The 20,009-nt window shown below is 35.4% G+C and overlaps 1 protein-coding gene across 3 annotated transcripts in view; it reads right to left on the bottom strand.

The window, feature by feature from the left end:
- AP1G1 (adaptor-related protein complex 1, gamma 1 subunit) overlaps positions 1 to 20,009 on the bottom strand; it is a 77,523-nt gene that overhangs the window by 18,967 nt on the left and 38,547 nt on the right. For 2 of the 3 annotated variants that reach the window (XM_008581026.1, XM_008581027.1), the window contains exons 4-14: positions 19,678 to 19,819; positions 18,087 to 18,183; positions 16,573 to 16,649; positions 15,519 to 15,527; positions 13,092 to 13,187; positions 12,535 to 12,615; positions 12,239 to 12,337; positions 8,162 to 8,217; positions 6,377 to 6,490; positions 4,217 to 4,357; positions 3,001 to 3,055 (exon numbers count right to left, since the gene is read on the bottom strand). In XM_008581026.1, coding sequence (XP_008579248.1) covers positions 3,001 to 3,055; positions 4,217 to 4,357; positions 6,377 to 6,490; positions 8,162 to 8,217; positions 12,239 to 12,337; positions 12,535 to 12,615; positions 13,092 to 13,187; positions 15,519 to 15,527; positions 16,573 to 16,649; positions 18,087 to 18,183; positions 19,678 to 19,819 — 967 coding nt within the window. The remainder of the gene's footprint in view (positions 1 to 3,000; positions 3,056 to 4,216; positions 4,358 to 6,376; positions 6,491 to 8,161; positions 8,218 to 12,238; positions 12,338 to 12,534; positions 12,616 to 13,091; positions 13,188 to 15,518; positions 15,528 to 16,572; positions 16,650 to 18,086; positions 18,184 to 19,677; positions 19,820 to 20,009) is intronic. The other variant, XM_008581029.1, reaches the window with a different exon arrangement.

Genomic DNA, 20,009 nt, shown 5'->3' with positions numbered 1-20,009 from the left:
AAAAAAAAAAAAAAAAAAAGAGAGAGAGAGAGAGAAAAGAAACCAAAGACAGAGCGGAAGGTTTGGAAAAATGGTTAAAAGGAAAGGTGAGAAACTAAAAAAGCTGGTAATTTGTGGTGTGACTTAAATATTTACATTCTTCCATAACCAGAGAAAGCAGAGTGCTTTAAATAAGAGAAAGCATCAACACGATCAAACTGACATTTGTAGGCTACTTTATCCAATAATAGCAGAATATAAATTCTTCTTAAACTCACACTGAACCAAGAGAGAGACCACATTCTGGGCCATAAAAAAAACCTTTAAAAATTTAAAAGGATACAGATTCCTGTACTGGCCAGCCACCAAAAAAAAAGAGAAAATTAAAAGAACAAAGTAGGTTCTTAGACCACAACAAAATTAAACTAGCAATCAGTAACACAGAAATACCTGGAAAAAAAATCCCAAAATATTTACAGACCAAAACAACACACTTCTAAATAACACATGCGTCAAAGAAAACATTACAAGAGAAAACTATAGACTTGTATCTCTCATGAACATAGACGCAAAAATCCTTAACAAAATATTAGCAAATGAAATCCAATAACGTATAAAAAGAATTATATACCATGACCATGTAAGGACTTATTCCAGGTATGGAAGGCTGGTTCAACATTCAAAAATCTACCTAGGGGCTGGCCAGTTAGCTCACATGGTTAGAGTGTGGTGTCAGCAACACCAAGGTTAAGGGTTCAGATCCCCGTACTGACCAGCTACCAAAACAAAAGAAGTTATTATGAGAAAAATCTACTCAATGATCTTGAGGTGTCCAAAAAAAATAAAAATCAAAAAATCAAAAAATCAATTAATGTAATCCAGCATGTCATAATAAAAGAATACAAGTCAGACAGAAAAATGAGAAGTAGGAGTATTAAAAAAATTATTTTGAACTTTGAAAAAAGGTTTTCCTTCAGGAGCTGTAATTTTTCCCTTCTTTTGGGCTTCACAAAAACTAAGAAAATATGTACTGATTCATCATTTCTTTTGTTACAATATAATTTTTCCCCATTAGTAATCACTTGTATTAACTTTTAACCTTTTACAAAATTAATTCATTATAGGTAAACTAGAAAACTAGTATACCCCAGACAGAATTCCACAGGAATGAAAACATGCAAATCACAGTTTTAATGGCATCATTCCCTCTTACACGTGTTTCATAATTATTTAACCAATCTCCATTTGGATACTACTAGTTGCCTCCAGTTTTTCCCTGTTATAAACAAGATTGGGATGAACAATTTTGTATATATATATTTTGTGCACTTCTTTTACCTTTCCAACCAAAAGTCCTAAAAATTGAATTAATGAATCAAAAGATATAAGATTTTTGCGATAAGCTACCAAGTAGCCCTAAAAAGACAGTGCCATTTTATACCCCCATAAAGTGAAGAGTGCTGCCATTTCTCTATTTTCTAAACACAATGAATTAAAAAGTATGATATGTGAAAAAACAATATATCACTGTTATTTTACTATTATTTCTTTACTAGTAAGAGTACTTTTTCAAATGCTAATTAGCCACTTCTTTCTTCTCTGGTGAAATGCCTTTTCAAATGGCAATTACTCCACTAGTGTTTGATTTTTCCTATTATTAAAAATATTAATATGCCGTCACACGTTACAAAGTTTTCTCCTAGTTGTCATTTGCTTTTAAATTTATAGTTTTTTCCCCTTTGGCTATAAAGTTTCTTTTTTTGTGGTGGCTGGCTGGTACAGGGATTTGAATCCTTGGACCTTGGTGTTATTACATTGCACTCTAATCTAAAGTTTTTAATTTTAGTATGGTCAAATTTGTGAACATTTTCTTTTATGGTACCTACTTCTAGTGACGTGATTAGATATACATAGTTACGTTTTCTTTGTATGCCACTACACTTTAATTTTTACTCTTAAACCTCTAATCCCTGTGCATTAATTGAACGATAAAGAATAATATTGAGTGAAACGAGTCAGGCAGAGAAAAAGAAATACCACATGTTCTCACTTATTGGTGGGAGCTAAAAAAATAATAATAATAATAAACAAATTAATTTACCCACAAACACACACACACACCCACACACAAAAAAAAAAAACCGGGGGGTGTGGGGTGGGGAAGAAGATATAACAACTATACTTTTTTTGTAGTTGTTACAACAAACAAACGGAAAGGACATTCTTGGGGGGGAGGGGAGAGAGGGAGGAGGGCGGGAAGTGTCGGTGGTGGGCCATAATAATCATATACATTGTATATTGACAAAATAAAAAATTAAAAAATAAAAATAAAATAAAAAAAAAATAATAAAAAAAAATTAAAAAATTGAACGATAAAGAGAAGACTCAAAATTCTGGAAGAACACCACAGGAAGGATACCTTCTAAAGCAGAACTTAAAAATACTAAATAAATTTAGTCATACAAAACCCTGCAATAGCTTCCTATCATATTCAAAATAAAATCCAGACTCCTACAAGGCCCTACATAATCTGGCCCCTGCTTATCTCTCTGACCTCGATCCTATCATTCTCTGCCTCTCTCATTTTTTTACTGACTTCACTTGCCTTCCTGCTGCTCTCCAAAAAGGCCAAGACTGTTGCTACACCTCAGGTCATTGCACTGATGTTCCCTCTGATTAGTATACTCTTCCCAAAGATCTTTGCATATCTTGCTTCTCACTTCACTAAGGTCTTTACAAAAATGTTACCTCCTCTAAGAGATCTACCTTGACTACTCTATCTAAAACACTTGGCCAGCTGTCCCCTATCCCACCCTACCTTGCCATCATCATATACCCTCATGATGCTTTAATTTTTTCCATAGCATTTATCCCTGCCTGACATTATGTTACATATTTTCCCATTAATTTTCTATCTCCCCAACTAGAACATAAGCTTCCTAAGAACAAGGGGCTTTGTCTACCTCATTTATCAGCACATCCCAGCACTTAATATATGCTAACTGAAAAAAACCTACTTACCGTGGTCAGAACACGCATAATTGTGTCTATATGCCATCGTTTGGAAGGTGCATACCTGAAAAAACAACGGCACAGGGTAAAAAAATTGGAACTTGTAAAATTATTCAGTGACTTTCAAAAATTCTGTCCTACAGTCTATTCTAGCTTCCCTGCTTAAGTGACTATGTTTGGAGACACTTCATCTTCAAATCTAGTAGCAATTGCCATTTCAAAGGGTGATGAAATGGTACACGGTCAAACTCAGACATTTCCCATAATATTGCAACAGGAGTTGCTGAACTGAGAAATGTGACTTTGCCTCCAATTTCTCAGAAAATGAATCCTACAATCAGGGAAAGAGAGGGTAAAGAAGTAAGAAAAAAAGACTGTTCTCAGACATAGACAACACCAGTGCAACACTTGTGCACTTAAATTTAGAGTGGAAAGAAGAGAAAGAATACCCACACTACTTAAATCCTGAGGCACATCCTCCTTAAAGTTTTACACAGAACTACAATACAGATGCTGTAACTTTTCTATTCTATTCATAAAAACAGCATCATAGCCAACCTAAATGTCCATCAATGGAATATATACCATGGAATACTACTCTGCCATAAAAAAGAATGAAATACTCCCAGTTGCAACAACATGGATGAACCTTCAGAAACTTATGTTGAGTAAAATAAGCAAAACACAGAGGAATAAATACCACATGTGCTCACTCATATGTGGGAGCTAAGAAAGAAAGGAAGGAAGGAAAAAAAGACCACAGTAGTGCGGTGGTCTTACAGAGGGAGGGAACATTCTTAGGGCTGCAAAGTGGAGTGGGGGGGAGAGGGGGAGAGTAGTTAGGGGACAATTGGGTGGGGACACAGGGTATAAAAGCAATTTCTGGTAATTTGTATCTCATGAATATTCATAATAATAAAAATTTTTAAAAATTAAAATCAACACTAAAAAAATGATTACAGTTTTCATTAAAAAAAACCCCAGCATCATAAATGAGTAGTTAAAGAACATATATAGGAGGAAATTTCATAAAAGTGGGATTTTTTTGGTCTTGGCATACTTAAATGCTGGCTATAATCACTTACTCAAAGCTAATGTATAATTGCAATTTTGAAATAAACATTACATGTTTTAAACATGCTTATAGCATTTTCCCCATGTTTTAAAGATGCTTTCAAAAAGTTCCAAGCATCTTTTACCAATAAAGGTAAAAATTAAATCTTACTTTTCTGCAGCAAGAAAGATCCCAGATGCACAGTCTGCTTTAAATTCTGGCTCACATGAATCCAGAAAATAAAGTAATTCTTTCATCATGCCTCGAACATTATTCCCATTTACTAGGGCAAAACTCAATTCCATTGCACGCCTTGCAGAGGGGAAAAAATTAAAAAACAGTTATGAAATGTACAGCGGGAATAAAATAAAGACCCAGGTATGCTCTCTCTCTGAACATCAAGAACAGGCAGCTGTATTAATGTCCTTGCACTATCTTGTGATCTCAATCTTTGCATGCAAGATAACCAAGGAGATTTATTCTTATGTAATCAAAGTTAGTTTTGATATTTCTTCATTCAACACTTTTCTTAAAAATTCCTTAAGAGATATACCATAATGATCAAAAATGTAGTTTGGGTTCAATAGTCTATTCTATGAAGCTGAAATTTAGAATTACTTAAGGTGCTCAAAAAGAGAGGCAAACAAATTATTACCCAATGATAATACCGCTCTGCATTATTCTTTAAAAATGTGACATATTAAGTCACCATACTCTACTTTTATTATACCCCACTTCAGTCCAAAGATGATGTAATATTGTTCAGAAAATTAGAGTAAAAACAAACTAAGAGGGAAATCAAGGACCATGAAAAGGAAAAAAAAAAGGCATGTGCTATGAGGGCAACTAAAAGTTTCTATAACTGCTTATCAAATTTGACAATGAAGTCAAAAACTGAAATTTTTAATACATAAAAGTTATGAGGTTACTACCTGTATCTTTTAATATTTGGTCAATAATTTCAAACAGTATATACACTGACTTTCAAAAATACCAGATTAACAGAAAATTCTTTCATCTCAGCTAATAAACAGGTAACAAAAATTCAATCCTAAGAAAGATTAGTAATAGCTAACTCTTATATAGTGTCTAAGTACTTTACATCTATTAATTCAATTAATCCTACATAAGCCTCTGAAGTGGGTGCCCTTCTATCTGCATATTACAAATGAGGCACCTGAGGCAATGAAAGTTTAAGTAATTTGACCCACTCTATTAAGGGGAGATCCAGGACCAGAAATGAGGCAGTCTGGCTCCAGAGTCTGAGTTCTTTCTGATATATATATCCTGTCAAAGAGACATAGGTTTTACTTTTGAAATTCAAAGCCCAGTAACAAGCTATTGATAAACAACACAACAGGAGTCAGAAGGCCTGATTTCTATTCCTAGAACTGTCTCTTACAAGAGTTAAGGTACATGGTAAGTCATTTCATCTTCTCTGGGACTGTATTTTAAATGATCTGTTAATTGAGGATAGAAGTAATTGCCTAGTCTTTCTCACTGCCTTGCTCTGAGAACCAAATGAGAGTATGCTTATAAAATCCTTTGCAAAGCACTATATAAAGTTGGTGTTACTATGTCTAGGTCTTGTCTTTAGATTGCCCAAGCACTCAGCAACTCAACATATGTGCAAATAAAAGGAACTCAATATTAATAAATGTTTGTTAACTGAATGGTTTCAGAGATCATTTTAAATATGCTTTGTTATGAATTGGAACATACAATCAAAAGTTCATTGAGGCCAACAATAGCTAGGTTTTACAAATATCTACAGTTCTTCTAAGAGGAGAACCAGTAGAGTTACTCTATCAAAAGAAAAGATGTATGCCTTTTGAGAATGTTATCTGCTACTTAACAGTCATTTCTTGATGCACTGTCCTAAGAAACACAGCTGTCTCCAGTATCCTGGGGCCTAAGTACTGTGAAAAATGTGTGCTGTCAGCAATTTGAGTTTCAGCATTGTGATAAGACACTTAGCCGATGGATCACTCCATATTTTCATCCTCCAACACACAAAGCACAGTACCTCTGTTAAGTAAAATTTTGCCCAGCAAAAGTTTATATTTATCAAAAAACCAAGGACAACTTCAATGTGCACTTATGCATTTCTTCCTTGCCTCCTTAATTGATCTAAACTTCTCTCTGCAATCCTTTCTAAAAAAGGCTTCATTCTGCAGAGTTCACCTGGGAAGTTAATGACTCAATACATAAATGTCAACACTCTCTACCTTAAAACTATTACAAACTATGGGGAGGGAGGAACTATCAATAATCTGTTTCTCTCACTTCATGTAATAAAAACACTAGACTGAGAAAGACTCAGTTTGTTACCGTTTTATTGAGACATCCAAATCTTTTAGACAGTCCACAATTGTGCTTCTATGCCTCTGTACTGCATTATGATCTGTCTGCACAGTCTTCAACAAAGATGTCAGAGCTACATATCTGGATAAACAAAGTTGCAGAGAACAGAGTTAAAATGTAAAATTCATGATAGTTTTTCCTCTGTCAAAATAATGACAACAAAGAGGGTCGGCCCATGGCTCACTTGGGAGAGTGTGGTGTTGATAACAACACCAAGGCCACGGGTTTGGTTAGCTCACTTTGGGAGGGCATGGTGCTGACAACATCAAGTCAAGGGTTAGGATCCCCTTACTGGTCATCTTTTAAAAACTAAAAATAAAAGAAATAATAATGACAACAAAGATGTCTAGCGGAAAGGGGAAAGCACACATTTTTAAATGTTTAAAAGTAAAGACAGAGTCAGTGAGTATAAAGGTAACCTTTTAAAGGCATAAGAGATATCATAATGTAAAGTAGTGGCAACTAGGAGAAGCTTTCGGTTTAGATTTTTATTCACAGTCAAGTCCATTTAAACGTCTAAAAGTAATTGACTTAATTTTTCAAAATCTTCCAAAGAGTAAAACAAAATAAGCATACAATATACTTTTTCAGGCTGCCTTGACCCCAAAATGCAAGAGGAAATTATTTTAATTTTACCATTCAGGTTTTCTCTGCTTTTATTTGATTCTGGTACCAAAATTGGCTTCATAAAACTTGAGTTTAAGATCCAGGTGTTTAAAAATTCCTTTAGAGAAGGCAATTTAAGATGCCACAATGATTATATCCACATCGTTTCATGCTTAACATGATAAGAAAGAAAGATTTCTTCTGACTAGGAAAAAAGGCAAATAAGACACACTATACAGAGGGAAAAAAAAATAAAACATAATCCTGATCAATTCAGCTACTTAAAAAGAACTAACTGGGGCTGGCCAGTTAGCTCAGTAGGTTACAGCATGGTGTTATAACACCAAGGTCAAGGGTTCAGATTCCCTTCCTGGCCAGCTACCAAAAAAAAAAACCAACAACAACACTAACTGGAGTTCACAAAGATATTCCAGATTTGCTTCCTGAATATTTTGCTTAATTCAGAGCAAGGGTCAACAAACTAAAGTCTTCCTGCAAAATCTAGCCCTCTGCTGTTTTTGTAAAACAGTTTTTACAAAAAATACAGCCATGCTCATCATTTACATATTGTCTATGACTGATTTCATGCTAAGGGGCAGAGTTGTGTAGCTGCCACAGAGATCTTGTGGTCCATAAAGCCTAAAATATTTACCATCTGTCCCGTTATAGAAAAGTGTGCTGGCTCCTGATTTACAACATAAATAGGCATAAAAATTAAGCGAGGAGGCTGATCCTTAAATCCTTTATGAAACAGTAGTTTTAAGACCAGACTAGGGCCGGCCCGGTGGCGCACTGCTACAGTGCGCCGCTTGGGAGCGCGGCGGCGCTCCCGCCGAGGGTTCGGATCCCACATACAGACCAGTTCCCGCTCACTGGCTGAGCGAGGGGCAGGCACAGCACCGAGGGTTGCGATTCCGTTGCCGGTCCCGGTCCGGTACGGGCGCGACACGGAGGGTTGCGGTCCGTTGCCGGACACGAAAAAAGACAAAAAGGAAAAAAAAAAAAAAAAAGAAAAAGACCAGACTAAAAATAAAAATTCTAACTTGAAGCTCTATATATGTCACTTAATACGTATATAATTTTGAACAAAGTCACTCTTGAAAATACTGAGTTTATAATACCCATGATATGTTTCAGCTGACTTACCTAATATTCTTGTCATTGTTCAATAAGAAACGACCCAGGATATTTATGGCTAGGACCTAAAGAGAAATAGCATAAGTTAAAAATCTAGGAAAATTAAAAATTTATATCGTTTCCTGATCTAAAGGATCACTTCCTGGCCTCTGATGGGTGCAACTATTTAAAGGCGGTAGGTGGTACTTTAGAGACTGCTGGCACCAAAGGGGGAAAAAAAAAATCTAAAAGCAAACTCATATTCTATTAAAATCATATTCTATTTCAACAGTAATTGCTGGAAGATTATGTTTTAAGTTTTGATATGTGTGTGTGTATTTTTTTTTTTTAACCAATGAGACAACAGGGTTTATTTGCTGGGGCATCTGAAACAGAAGCCGTACTACAGAGAGAGTACTGGCAGTGGAGAGGGATGCCACAGAAGCTATAGGTAGCCATGATACTGTCAGTGGAAGAATAATACTAATATAGTCCTGATGAAAGGAAATCTGACAATAACTATAAATATTTAAATTAAAAATATATCCTCTGCTTTATGTTTGTTTGTCAGAATTTACCTGACAAACGTAATTGTACATATGCACAAAAGTCTACTGCAGTGCTATCTGCAAATCACAAATGATAGAAGACATCTTAAATGTCAATAGCAAATTTGCTAAATATACTATGGCTTATCGCTATAATGGAATGTTATACAGCCATTAAAAAGAATAAATTCTGGGCCAGCCAGTTAGCTCAGTTGGTTAGTGTGTGATGCCGATAACACTAAGGTCCAGGGTTCGATCCCTGTACCAGCCAGCCACCACCACAAAAAAAAAGAATGAATTTGAACACATGGTACAACATGGATGAACTGTGAAGACATTACACTAAATGAAATAAAAGAGACAAAAAGATAAATATTGTTTGATTCCACTTAAATGAGTTACTGTGGCATTGTGAAATATATGTTGGTCTTTGTCCCCATTTCCTGACATACAACTCCTAAATCCCTTGGAATTTCCTGGGTGATAGTAGCATCTTTAGCTCTAATGAGGCAACTCTTGATGGGCTCCTGGATAGCCTCAGGTTAGGAGCTGGTTGCCAGGGAAACCGACCAGGTGATTACACAGTTGAAACTTGCAGCCTCACCCATGACCTCTGAGGAAGAGAGAAGTGCTGAAGGTTGATTGCCAATGGCCAATGATTTAATTAATCATGCCCACATAATTAGGCCTCCATAAAAACCCAAAAGGACAGGGTTCAGAGAAGCTTCTGGATAGCTGAACACATGGAGTTTCATAGAGGGTGACATGGCATGGTGGCTCCTTGTCCCTTCCCACATGCCTTGCTTATGCATCTCCCCACAGCTGGTTGTTCATCTGCATCCTTTGTGATATCCTATATAGCAAACCCATGAGCTGCTCTAGCAAATTAATTAAACCTGAGGAGGAGGATGTAGGAACCTTGATCTATAGCTAGTAGGTCAGAAGCATAGGTCACAACCTGTGCTTGAGACTGACATCTGAAATAGGGGTCAGTCTTGTGGGACTGAGCCCTCAACCTGTGGGATCTGATACTATTTCCAAATAGAGTGTCGGAGCTGAATTAAATTAGAAGACACCCACCCAGCTGATGCACTGGAGAAGTGCTTGGTGTGCGGGGAAATAGCCCCAACAGGTCTGATGTCAGAAGTGAAAGTGTCTGGGCCGGCCCGTGGCTCACTCGGGAGAGTGCGGTGCTGATAACACCAAGGCCCCGGGTTCAGATCCCATATAGGGATGGCCGGTTCCCTCACTGGCTGAGCGTGGTGCTGACAACACCAAGTCAAGGGTTAAGATCCCCTTACCGGTTATTTTTTTAAAAAAAAAAAAAAAGAAAAGAAGTGAAAGTGTCTGGGCCGGCCCGTGGCTCCCTCGGGAGAGTGCGGTGCTGATAACACCAAGGCCCCGGGTTCAGATCCCATATAGGGATGGCCGGTTCCCTCACTGGCTGAGCGTGGTGCTGACAACACCAAGTCAAGGGTTAAGATCCCCTTACCGGTTATCTTTTTAAAAAAAAAAAAAAAAAAGAAAAGAAGTGAAAGTGTCAAGTGACTGTGTAACAGTAGAGAGTACGAAAAAAACTTTGGTTTTGGGTTTTTTCCCCTTATATCTCTCCAGAAGTATCTAAGAGTAGTCAAATTCATAGAGACAGAAAGTAGAATGGTGGCTGTCAGGGACTCGAGGTAGTAGGGAATGTAGAGTTATTGTTTAATGACTACAGTGTTTGGGAAGACAAAAATGTTCTGGAGATAAATGGGGTTTCTGGTTACACAACAACATGAATATACTAATGTCACTGAAGAGTACACTTAAAAATTATTAAAATGGTAAATTTTGTTATTTTATCACAACTAAGAAAAAAGTTTTTTTAAAAATGAGACTGGTATGTATACATGAATATGGAACTAGCTCCAAGATAATGTTAGGTGAACAAAGGTACAGAACAACCTTTATGATACGTTACCATCTTGTCTGAAAGATGGGAAGAGGAAAAGAACTTAATAAGTTACTTTGGTTATCTGACTGGATACTTTAATGCTAAACATAAAAAGAACTGTACACAAATATTATACACTAGTCAGTAAATTTGTTTTTTACAAAGCTATGGGTCAGCAGTTATAATATTAATAAATGATTAATTGAATGAATGAATACATTCATGGTGGAGAAAGGACAACTCCTCCTTACAGAAGAATTCCAATTATTTAATGAGCAAAAACATTAGAGAAACAGAAAATTAGAACACTATCCTAATAATTGTTGTAGGCAAGATCCTCTGGTGGATACTAAAACTGGTAGGCAAAAGTCTGAAGAGAAAAGGATATTTACATAGTCTCAAAGTGTCTCCCCAAAATATTTTAATTACAGAGAGAACTTTACAGTGGAGAGACCCAGCTGACACCACCTTAACCAAATGATCAAGGTTAACATCACAGTTAAGGAGGCAAACAGATAGCATGAACCTCCCGTAATGATAGACTGAGAAGGGCATATCACTTCTGTGGTGGTTTAAAAAAAAAAGTACATATTTAATCTATAAAATTATGAGAAAATATCAGACAGACCCAAATTGAGCTATGTTCTACAAAATAACTGATCAGTATTCTCCAAAAATGTCAAAGTCATGAAAGACAAGGGAAGACTGAAGAACTGTCACAGATTAGAAGAGACTACGGTGACATGACAATTAAATGCAATGTGGGATCATGGATTGGGTTCCAGAACAGTAGACACAGTAGAAAAATTGGTGAAATGTGAATATAGTCTATAATTTAGTTAGTAGTACAGTACCAATGTTAATTTCCTAGTGTTGATAATTACACTATAATTCTTCAAGATGTTAACATTAGGGGAAGCTGAGTGAAGGGTACAGAGTGTATGGGAACTCTGAACTATTTTTACAACTTTTCTTTAAGTCTAAAATATTTCAAATAAAGTTTTTTTAAAGTGGAGAAAAGAATAAATATGCATGTACAGACACATTTGAATATGGATAAAACATCTCTAGAAAATGAATGGTAACAGTATTTCCTTCTGAAAGGAGAACTGAGAGGCTACATGTGAAAGCTACAAAGCAGACATTTTCTTCCCTGTGTATCTTTGGTACAGCTTAAGTTTCTTACTCTATATGTTTCTTTCTTTCTTTCTTTTTTTCTTTTCTTCTCTTCTCTTCTCTCTCTCTCTTTTGGTGGCTGGCCAGATATATGTTTATTTCCATTTAAAAGAATTAATTCAAATATGATGTGTTGCTGTCTTGTTTGAACGATGTGTATAACTCAAACTGTGGCTCTAGTAAAAGCCAATTCTGAAATGTTTTCTTGACTCAAAAATATCTATATGTCTAACTATACCTAACACCTCCTGAACTTTATTATAATCAATGTTAAGTCTTTGATGGGAGGGAATGGTACTTCAGACACCAAAAACAAAGTGTTATACATTTTGCACCACTCCTTCCTAAAGTCAACTCCCAAATGGAATTCAATTCCAAAGTACTAAAATCCAAGTCAATCATTCTAAATGAAATGCTTAAGGTTAAGAAAAGATTTTTTAAAAAACTTACTCGCAGTCCACTCTCTGACTTAATATCCATGATAGTCAAAACTGTTTCATAAAGAATAGCATTTCCTACATTTTTACTAGTTTCTGTATTAGTGGCAACCTGAAAAGACATAGAGGGCAGTATGTAAGTGACAAAACAATGCTTCCAAAAAATATCCAGAGGTAACAAGAGATATTTTGTAATTACAGTTATCAATGAGGAAACACAAATAAAAACTGCTCCATATAATCACAATTATACTACTCCCAGCTAAACTAAAATGAATGTTTGATATAACACAAGTTTGGTCTACTCACCTGTGCTAATATATCATTCATAGCTTCACTTGAGTCATCATCATTTCTTCCTAAAATTCTTAATAACCGCAAAATTCGTACCTAATGTACAAAATATGAGAAGTATCAACAAATTGTGTCTGGTATAAAGGAATCTCCCTTGGTAAGAAATTCAAATAACTTAAATGAAGTCTTAGATCCCATCATAAATGGTCAAAAATCAAACAGAAGAATTTTAAATATTATCTTCAGAGCAGCTATGTATGGTTTTATGCCCATTAAGGTTATGAAACAACTCACATTTTGCCACTCCACAGCTAAAGGATACCACCACCTGCAGAGCTATATTATACTGATAATTCAAGTGTCTAAGTAGTAAATAATTTTGACAATAAAAACTATAATTTCATTCTATTAATCTAATAAAATAGAGAATTGTGCCACCATTTATTAATATTATTAGCCCCATCAATTAATTACCAAATTTCTACCCAATACAAACTTAAGAGAAGGAAATAGTCTACTCAAAAGGTATTAAATTTATATGACATTTATTCAAAACTTTCTTTCAACCTCACCTGCAAAAAGGGGTCACTGATACCAGAAACATCGTGTTCTGGTGAATATCCCGACATGATGAGGTTCTTTAGAATACGAACTAATTGGGGAACAAGCTGTAAAGAAGAAAGAGGCATCAAAAAATAGTGAATGTCAAAGAATGTCTCATGACAAAGTAGGTCCTTTGGTTTAGAAAAAGGGTGCAAAGGTCTGAGTCCAAGCAAATTCTACTGATACAATATACTAATATATTGTAGATATTTGATAAATATAACTTAGGAAAAACTCAGGAAGAATGTATTTTATCTGGATAAAAACAACCACACTTTTTACTGTAGAGTTATGAATGCAAAGATATTACAAATAATAGTGGGTCAGCAAGCCTATAGGAACCGAGTAAATAAATACCTATGGGGCATACTGCCATTTCTACTTCTGTAGAACTTGGCATGCCTAGATGGCAAAGACATGTTCACTTTTTAATCCATTCAAATATTTGGATATAAAATGTCATCATACCTAAATATAGCTGGTGACCTTATTAAAAGTATAGCTTTAAAACATACCACCTCAAATAGAGAAAAAATTTCTATCCTCTTAATATAGGGCTAGTTATGTCCTTTTCCAACAAACAAAAGGGAATATCAAAACTGACAACATTAACCAAGTGGAAAGGACACATGAAAAAATTAGCTTTCATCTTAAGAGATACCAAGGCCATGAATAATTTCCTCTCCCTATTTTTAATTCATATAACACACACTTGTTAAAATTTTAGCACTAATTTTAATAAATTTTAATTACATACTGCTTTGCAGCCTGTTTTCTTGTCTTATCAATGATACTATACGTTCCCTACAGTCAGAAATTCCCTTTTAGTCCTTCATTTACTTTGTCTATTAGAGCCATAACACATAGTAGAGGCAATTTTATTGTCAAGCTGAACTTACAGATGCTTTAATACTGACGCTCATTTCATTTCTTTGGATCAATTACTTGATATTAAACCCTGATACAAAATATTTGTCACAATAGGAACTTCTCCAGTTTCCAACTGAAAACTCAATTTAGCTATATAAACAACTCTAATGACCTAAAATTAAGTAAAGAAGTGTCCAAAGTAAACTGCATTGCATCTCTTTTTTAGATAATCTGAGCAGCCCCAATGCTACTGCAACTCAATTACTTTTTCTCATTGTATTTAGACTCTGCCTCTTCCCTACTCCCAATACCTAAAAGGGGAGGATCAAGATTGAAATAAAAAGCCAAGCTATATCCAAGACATGCACCCAAAACATTCAGAACATTAAGGCCACTTCTAAATATAAGAAAACACAATTTTATGAATTTAAATAAGTTTGGCCATAACACTTTAGAATTAAGTAACTCATAAGTCACCTAAACAAAAATATAATTTGGACAACTCCAAGAATAAGACAAACCTAAGCCGTGTATATCTGCATATTCTAAACAAAATCCTTGTCAAATCTGTCAACCACAGGCAAACTTTAATATTAGAGATAAGAACACAATTTTAAAAACTGCTTTAAATGTTGTAATAAAACTGGGACCATTTAGTTACCAAGTTCTGCACAATAAGCAGCTCACCTTGCATACTTCCCAATGGTCTGTTTTTTTGTACTACACATAACCCTAATTATTTTTTTAATCTGGTTTACTTCTTGGAGAAGTCCTTTTTCCTTGGGCTACTAAATTCAGAAATTGTTTTATTCACTGCCAAAAGGCCAGCACATCATATAAGATTACCCTGGGACAGAAAGCACAAATGTCTAAGTATTCAGCATACAAATTCTTGGAACCAGCTTTATTTTTCAGACAAAAATGCAGACTGCTAAAAACTGATGACAGGACAAACAAAATAAGATGACAAAGGAAAGACTGCAGCCATGAAAATCAGTTGGTGCCCACCTCCTCTACCTCCAAATGCTTTTCATATTCCAAAACTTCGAAACAAGAGTAAGTGTAGGTAAGGGGGAAATAAAGCTAAGTCTGAATTAAAAGCTCAGAAGTATACACAAAGTTTTTTAAAATATGAAGTTACTGACATATGGCTCTAAAATATCTACTCCAAAAAGAAGCAGTGTTTTGTATCAAGGCTCCAGGCTGATCTGCAACCGCCATCACCAAAGCCACTGGGGAACTGCTCAAAGCTTCTCAAGAGAAAATAAAGGAAAGGCAGAGAAGAAGGCTACAATTCAGGAAAGGCTGCAACTGAAATCCAAGGCTGACTTTGGAGTTGGGAGTTTAAGTGACAAGACAAAAACTGGACTAGGGAGTTAGCCAAAAATGCTAGAACAAATAACTCACAGTATTAAGCACAGCTCCAGCACTAGTATATTTTAAAAGCCACATTTGTGGATGAATACACAAAAGCTACTAAGGACCTAATGCCAGCATGCACCATCTAAAAAAGGGTTAATTCTTACCTTTTCATTCTAACATACAGCAGGATTCCAAACAGACAACAGGAACAAAACATACAAAGCAAGCATTAGGGACAGATACGAGTCTCATACTATTTTACAATAATTTAATCAAGACATGAACACCTAAAGGGGGGGAGGAGGGGAGCCAAAGAAAAGGACTGCTGTTAGAGCATATTAGATCTAAAGTACAAAGTGAGCCCTAATTATGGAGTGATTAGCATCCTATAAAAGGAGTTAAATGCGAGAAACTATCTAAAGAATGATCTTTCTCTGAGTCTTCCTTACTGCTGCCTTCTAAAAGTAACTGGAGAGGGCCAGCCCATGGCTCACTCGGGAGAGTATGGTGCTGATAACACCAAGGCCCCGGGTTCAGATCCCATATAGGGATGGCCGGTTAGCTCACTGGCTGAGCGTGGTGCTGACAACACCAAGTCAAGAGTTAAGATCCCCTTACTGGTCATCTTTAAAATTAATTAATTAATTAATTAATTAATTAATTAATTAATTAATTAATTAAAAGTAACTGGAGAAACAGAAAAGTCCATTATAAAATGCTAGTAAAAAAGGAAGGAGGGGAAACTTAAAAAAGCTAGGACTCCCATCATGGGAGTCAACGGCCTAAAATGAACAGTAGGGTAAAAGTAATAAAAATCAAATTTCAGTTTGCAGTTTTCACCTTAAAAAAAAAAAAAAGGAAAGAAAAAAAATAGAAATTACTTTCTTTAAAAAAAACACACACACAATTCCTATTTGTAATCTGACCTCAGGTTATGTTTCCTGACGCAAATGTGAAAACAGCAGATAAAAACACGTGAGAGATTTGTGTGTCTGCCAACAATGAGGAGACTTCTATTATGAAAGGGAAAACACTGAACTAATGCCAGTTCTTATATGCCTAAATTTGACTTCCAGCCCTACCACACAACAGGGCTGGTTAAATCCTTTTCAGCTCCATAGCTTGCTTTCAAAAGAAAATCATAAGTGAAAAAATCATGTACTTTTCAGGAAAATCATTTTTCAGTCAAGAAAGACAGGCATACAGAATGGCACCTACCTTTCTGAAATGAGCAAGCATGTCCGGGCTTCGCTCACACATTTCTGTGAGGAGGACTACAGATGTGTGAAGGACACCTGAATGAAAGATCAAAGGAAAACTAAAAATGAGGTTATATTGTTCAACTTCACAGAACGGGGCTTCTGAATTCCTGAAGGCCAATTCCAAAAGGACAGTGGCTACTTTTGCTTTTTAATCCCCCAAAGAATCTAAGCATTGAGGCAAAGACAAAGGAAGTACTTGCCTGCTGATTTAATACTGATCAAGTCAGTCAAATCAGAATTTTTTTGGGGGGAGCACTGTAAATCAGAATATTTTTAACAATTATGTGACCGATATAATTATTAAAAAATGATAACCAATACATGTGTCTCTCCATCCAAGAATATCTATAAAAACATGCTTGCAGTTGACATAAGCTAGGTATCATCTGCTCTATTCTTAATCAATAAGCTATTAGCTGAGTTCTGACAGATAATTCAACAGGCAAAAATCTTAAGATTTTTAATGTCCAGGGGCTGGCCAGATAGCTCACTCGGTTAGAGCATGATTAGTGCTGATAACACCAAGGTCAAGGGTTCAGATCCCTGTACCAGCTGGCCTCAGGGGGGGAAAAAAAATTTACAGATAAAATGTATCAAAACTCTGTTATCGTGAATGACAAAGGGAATTTGCTTGCTCCAGAGTCAGTAAAAAGAATCTCACCATACTTTTCACTACATAATAAATACATGCCCTAAACATTTATTTGTTCAACAAGTATATTTTGAGTGTTCTACAATACCATTTTTCCTCTTAGCACTTAAGACACATCAAATTTCTTTACTCAGAACTTGTTTCACTGACTTCAGAATAAGAATAAAGTGGGAAAAGAACAACCACATTCCATTTAATTCCTCTTAAGTTTTTTTTTTTTGTCTTTTTCGTGACCGGTAAGGGGATCACAACCCTTGGTGTGGTGTCACCCACACCGCGCTCAGCCAGTGAGCGCACTGGCCAGTCCTATATAGGATCCGAACCCGTGGCGGGAGCGGCGCTGCGCTCCCAGCGCTGCACTCTCCCGAGTGCGCCACAGGATCGGCCCTAATTCCTCTTAAGTTTTATAAAAAGATATCTGAGTACCCATTACAAATTCCTGTTAGAAATAACCCAAAAGAATTTTCACATGACAATGAAGGGGAAAAATTTTTTTCTTTTATTATAAAATAGCCAAGAAGTAAAAAGATTTTACACATGAAAATCAAGATTAGGATCACTGAATATTAGTAATTTAATATAGTAAAAGAGGACCAAAGATGAAAGAAAAGTTTACTATGAAGGAATCCATCTCTAATTATAAAATTAGAGTATCTGAGTAGAAGAGAGATTGGGCAGAACAGAACTTCTTAGAACAGTATCTAAGCAGAGTATAAAGGCAACTCCACTGCACTGAGACATAGGGCTAATATAGCCTTAAGCCTTTTCACTTTCCCTTTATCCGTCAGTACTTCATAAGTGTACCCAAATTACATTACCATGGTTCTTCTCATTCAATAAATTTTTTGTTGCTGGTAAAAACATCTCCATAAGTTCAGGAACCTTCCTGATGACATGAACAGCACATAGTGCTGCCTAAAAAAAATAAAATAAAAAGACAAAAGATTTATTTTAATAATTAAACCAGGGCAACCAATCTTATTTAAAAAAAAAAAAAAAAAACTCACCAACTAGTAATCTACTAGAAAAATAAAAAAGAAAGAAGCTAGATATGAGATTTATTGTTTATTAACTGCTTTGGGCTTTCCAATTTATACTACTGCATTAATGAGAACTTCTAGCTCTCTTGCCCCTTTGTTCATATATTGCTAGACAAGTGGGCAAAAACTTTCCAGACTAGACCATGGTTAATTTGAATGTATCAAACTAGTTAAATATAACTTATGTGTAATCTTAGGGAAGTAAAAAAATAAATAAGGACCTTCATCTATTAGATAATCAATCCTCTGGGTAAGATGACCAACAGGTATAAAAACATCATGCAACTGAAAGATATAAATTGCAGATGCTATAAATCTGCTGTTATGTTTAACAGTATTTATACCGCCTCCAACAGACTCTCTGCTGACATCAAGAAAATCATTTGAAAGATACTTAACTAGCCTCTACTAAAGAAAAGATGGTCACATTATCTTGTTCACTGGAAAGGTACATTTAAAGACTAATTTTGGTAACCCCCAAAATAACCATAACTACTGTTTATCTGGGTCAAATACCATAAAAGTTTAGATAGATTAACAAGAAAAGATTTCTAATTCCTCCCATGTTATATTTGGGAAAGAAAAGATTTTTTTTTTCCAATGTGCAGGAATGTTAATTTAATGCAATAATGTACCCTCTGAACAAGAGTAGCTCACACATTGTTAAGAAAAAGGACTTGCTTACAAATTAAAGAAAGAATTTAACTTTGTTTGCAGCCATCATGAACAGCATATCATCCTGGGAAATGGCTTGGCCCTTTTAACACCTCTTCCTCACACCATTAATATAGAAGCAAGTAAATGCCAAACAGATGATAGTTATGCGTTCATTTCTTAGACTTCTAAATTCTATATACTTTGTTAACAAAGGTTTTGGGATTCAAGCACAATTAAAAATACTCAATAAAATGTTTATAATCAAATAAAAGCAGATAAGTTATGAGAATAAGATAATTCTCTTCCATGAGTATTCCATTCAAACATACCAGTTTTAGAAAACGGGTCCTAATGCACTTCCAGAGATACAAAGGCACTAACACAAAGACATGGCACTAATTATTAGGATAAAAGTAAATCCACAAAGATCTGTTCATCATCATCACTCTGTTTTAATACTGTTCAGAATCAGATAATTTAGGAATTGATTAGATGTGCCACCTAGAATATCCAGGAACATCTGTTTGTTTATAAATCATTTCCTTGAAAAAAGAGGAATTAAGATTCATGTATAACTACTTAAAAGATATTTACTACACAGAGAAAAATACTTTCTATCATCAACAGGGCTTTCAAATATGAGTAATCTGTCTTCTCATCTCCATAATACTTCCTAACCTGAATACAGACATTTGGTTTCATTAAAAGTTACCTTTTTTCTTAAGTAAGAGTTGGAGGTTTTCAGGAGCTTCTCTACCTCTCCTGCAAGATCTCTGCACATCTCTGAGGAGCCCATGCAGCCAAGGGTACAAAGTGCTAGCCCCTGTACGAATTGTGTGCTATGATTAAGATCACTGCAAAAGAAAGCAAAAAGGTAGAAACAACATGCTCTGCCTGATGTTATCTGTGAAGAAGCTTCACAATCTAACAAACTGGTTCAGAATGACTCAAGATTTCTCCAATAATGAAAATAGTTAATAGGATTATTTGTTGCAGAAAATATTTATTCCAACTTTATTACAAATTATCAGTACAGTGAACTGA

This window comes from Galeopterus variegatus, unplaced genomic scaffold (assembly GCF_000696425.1).
Source record: "Galeopterus variegatus unplaced genomic scaffold, G_variegatus-3.0.2 Scaffold2236, whole genome shotgun sequence".
Classification (NCBI taxonomy): domain Eukaryota; kingdom Metazoa; phylum Chordata; class Mammalia; order Dermoptera; family Cynocephalidae; genus Galeopterus; species Galeopterus variegatus.
This window is presented reverse-complemented; position numbering and strand designations above follow the sequence as displayed.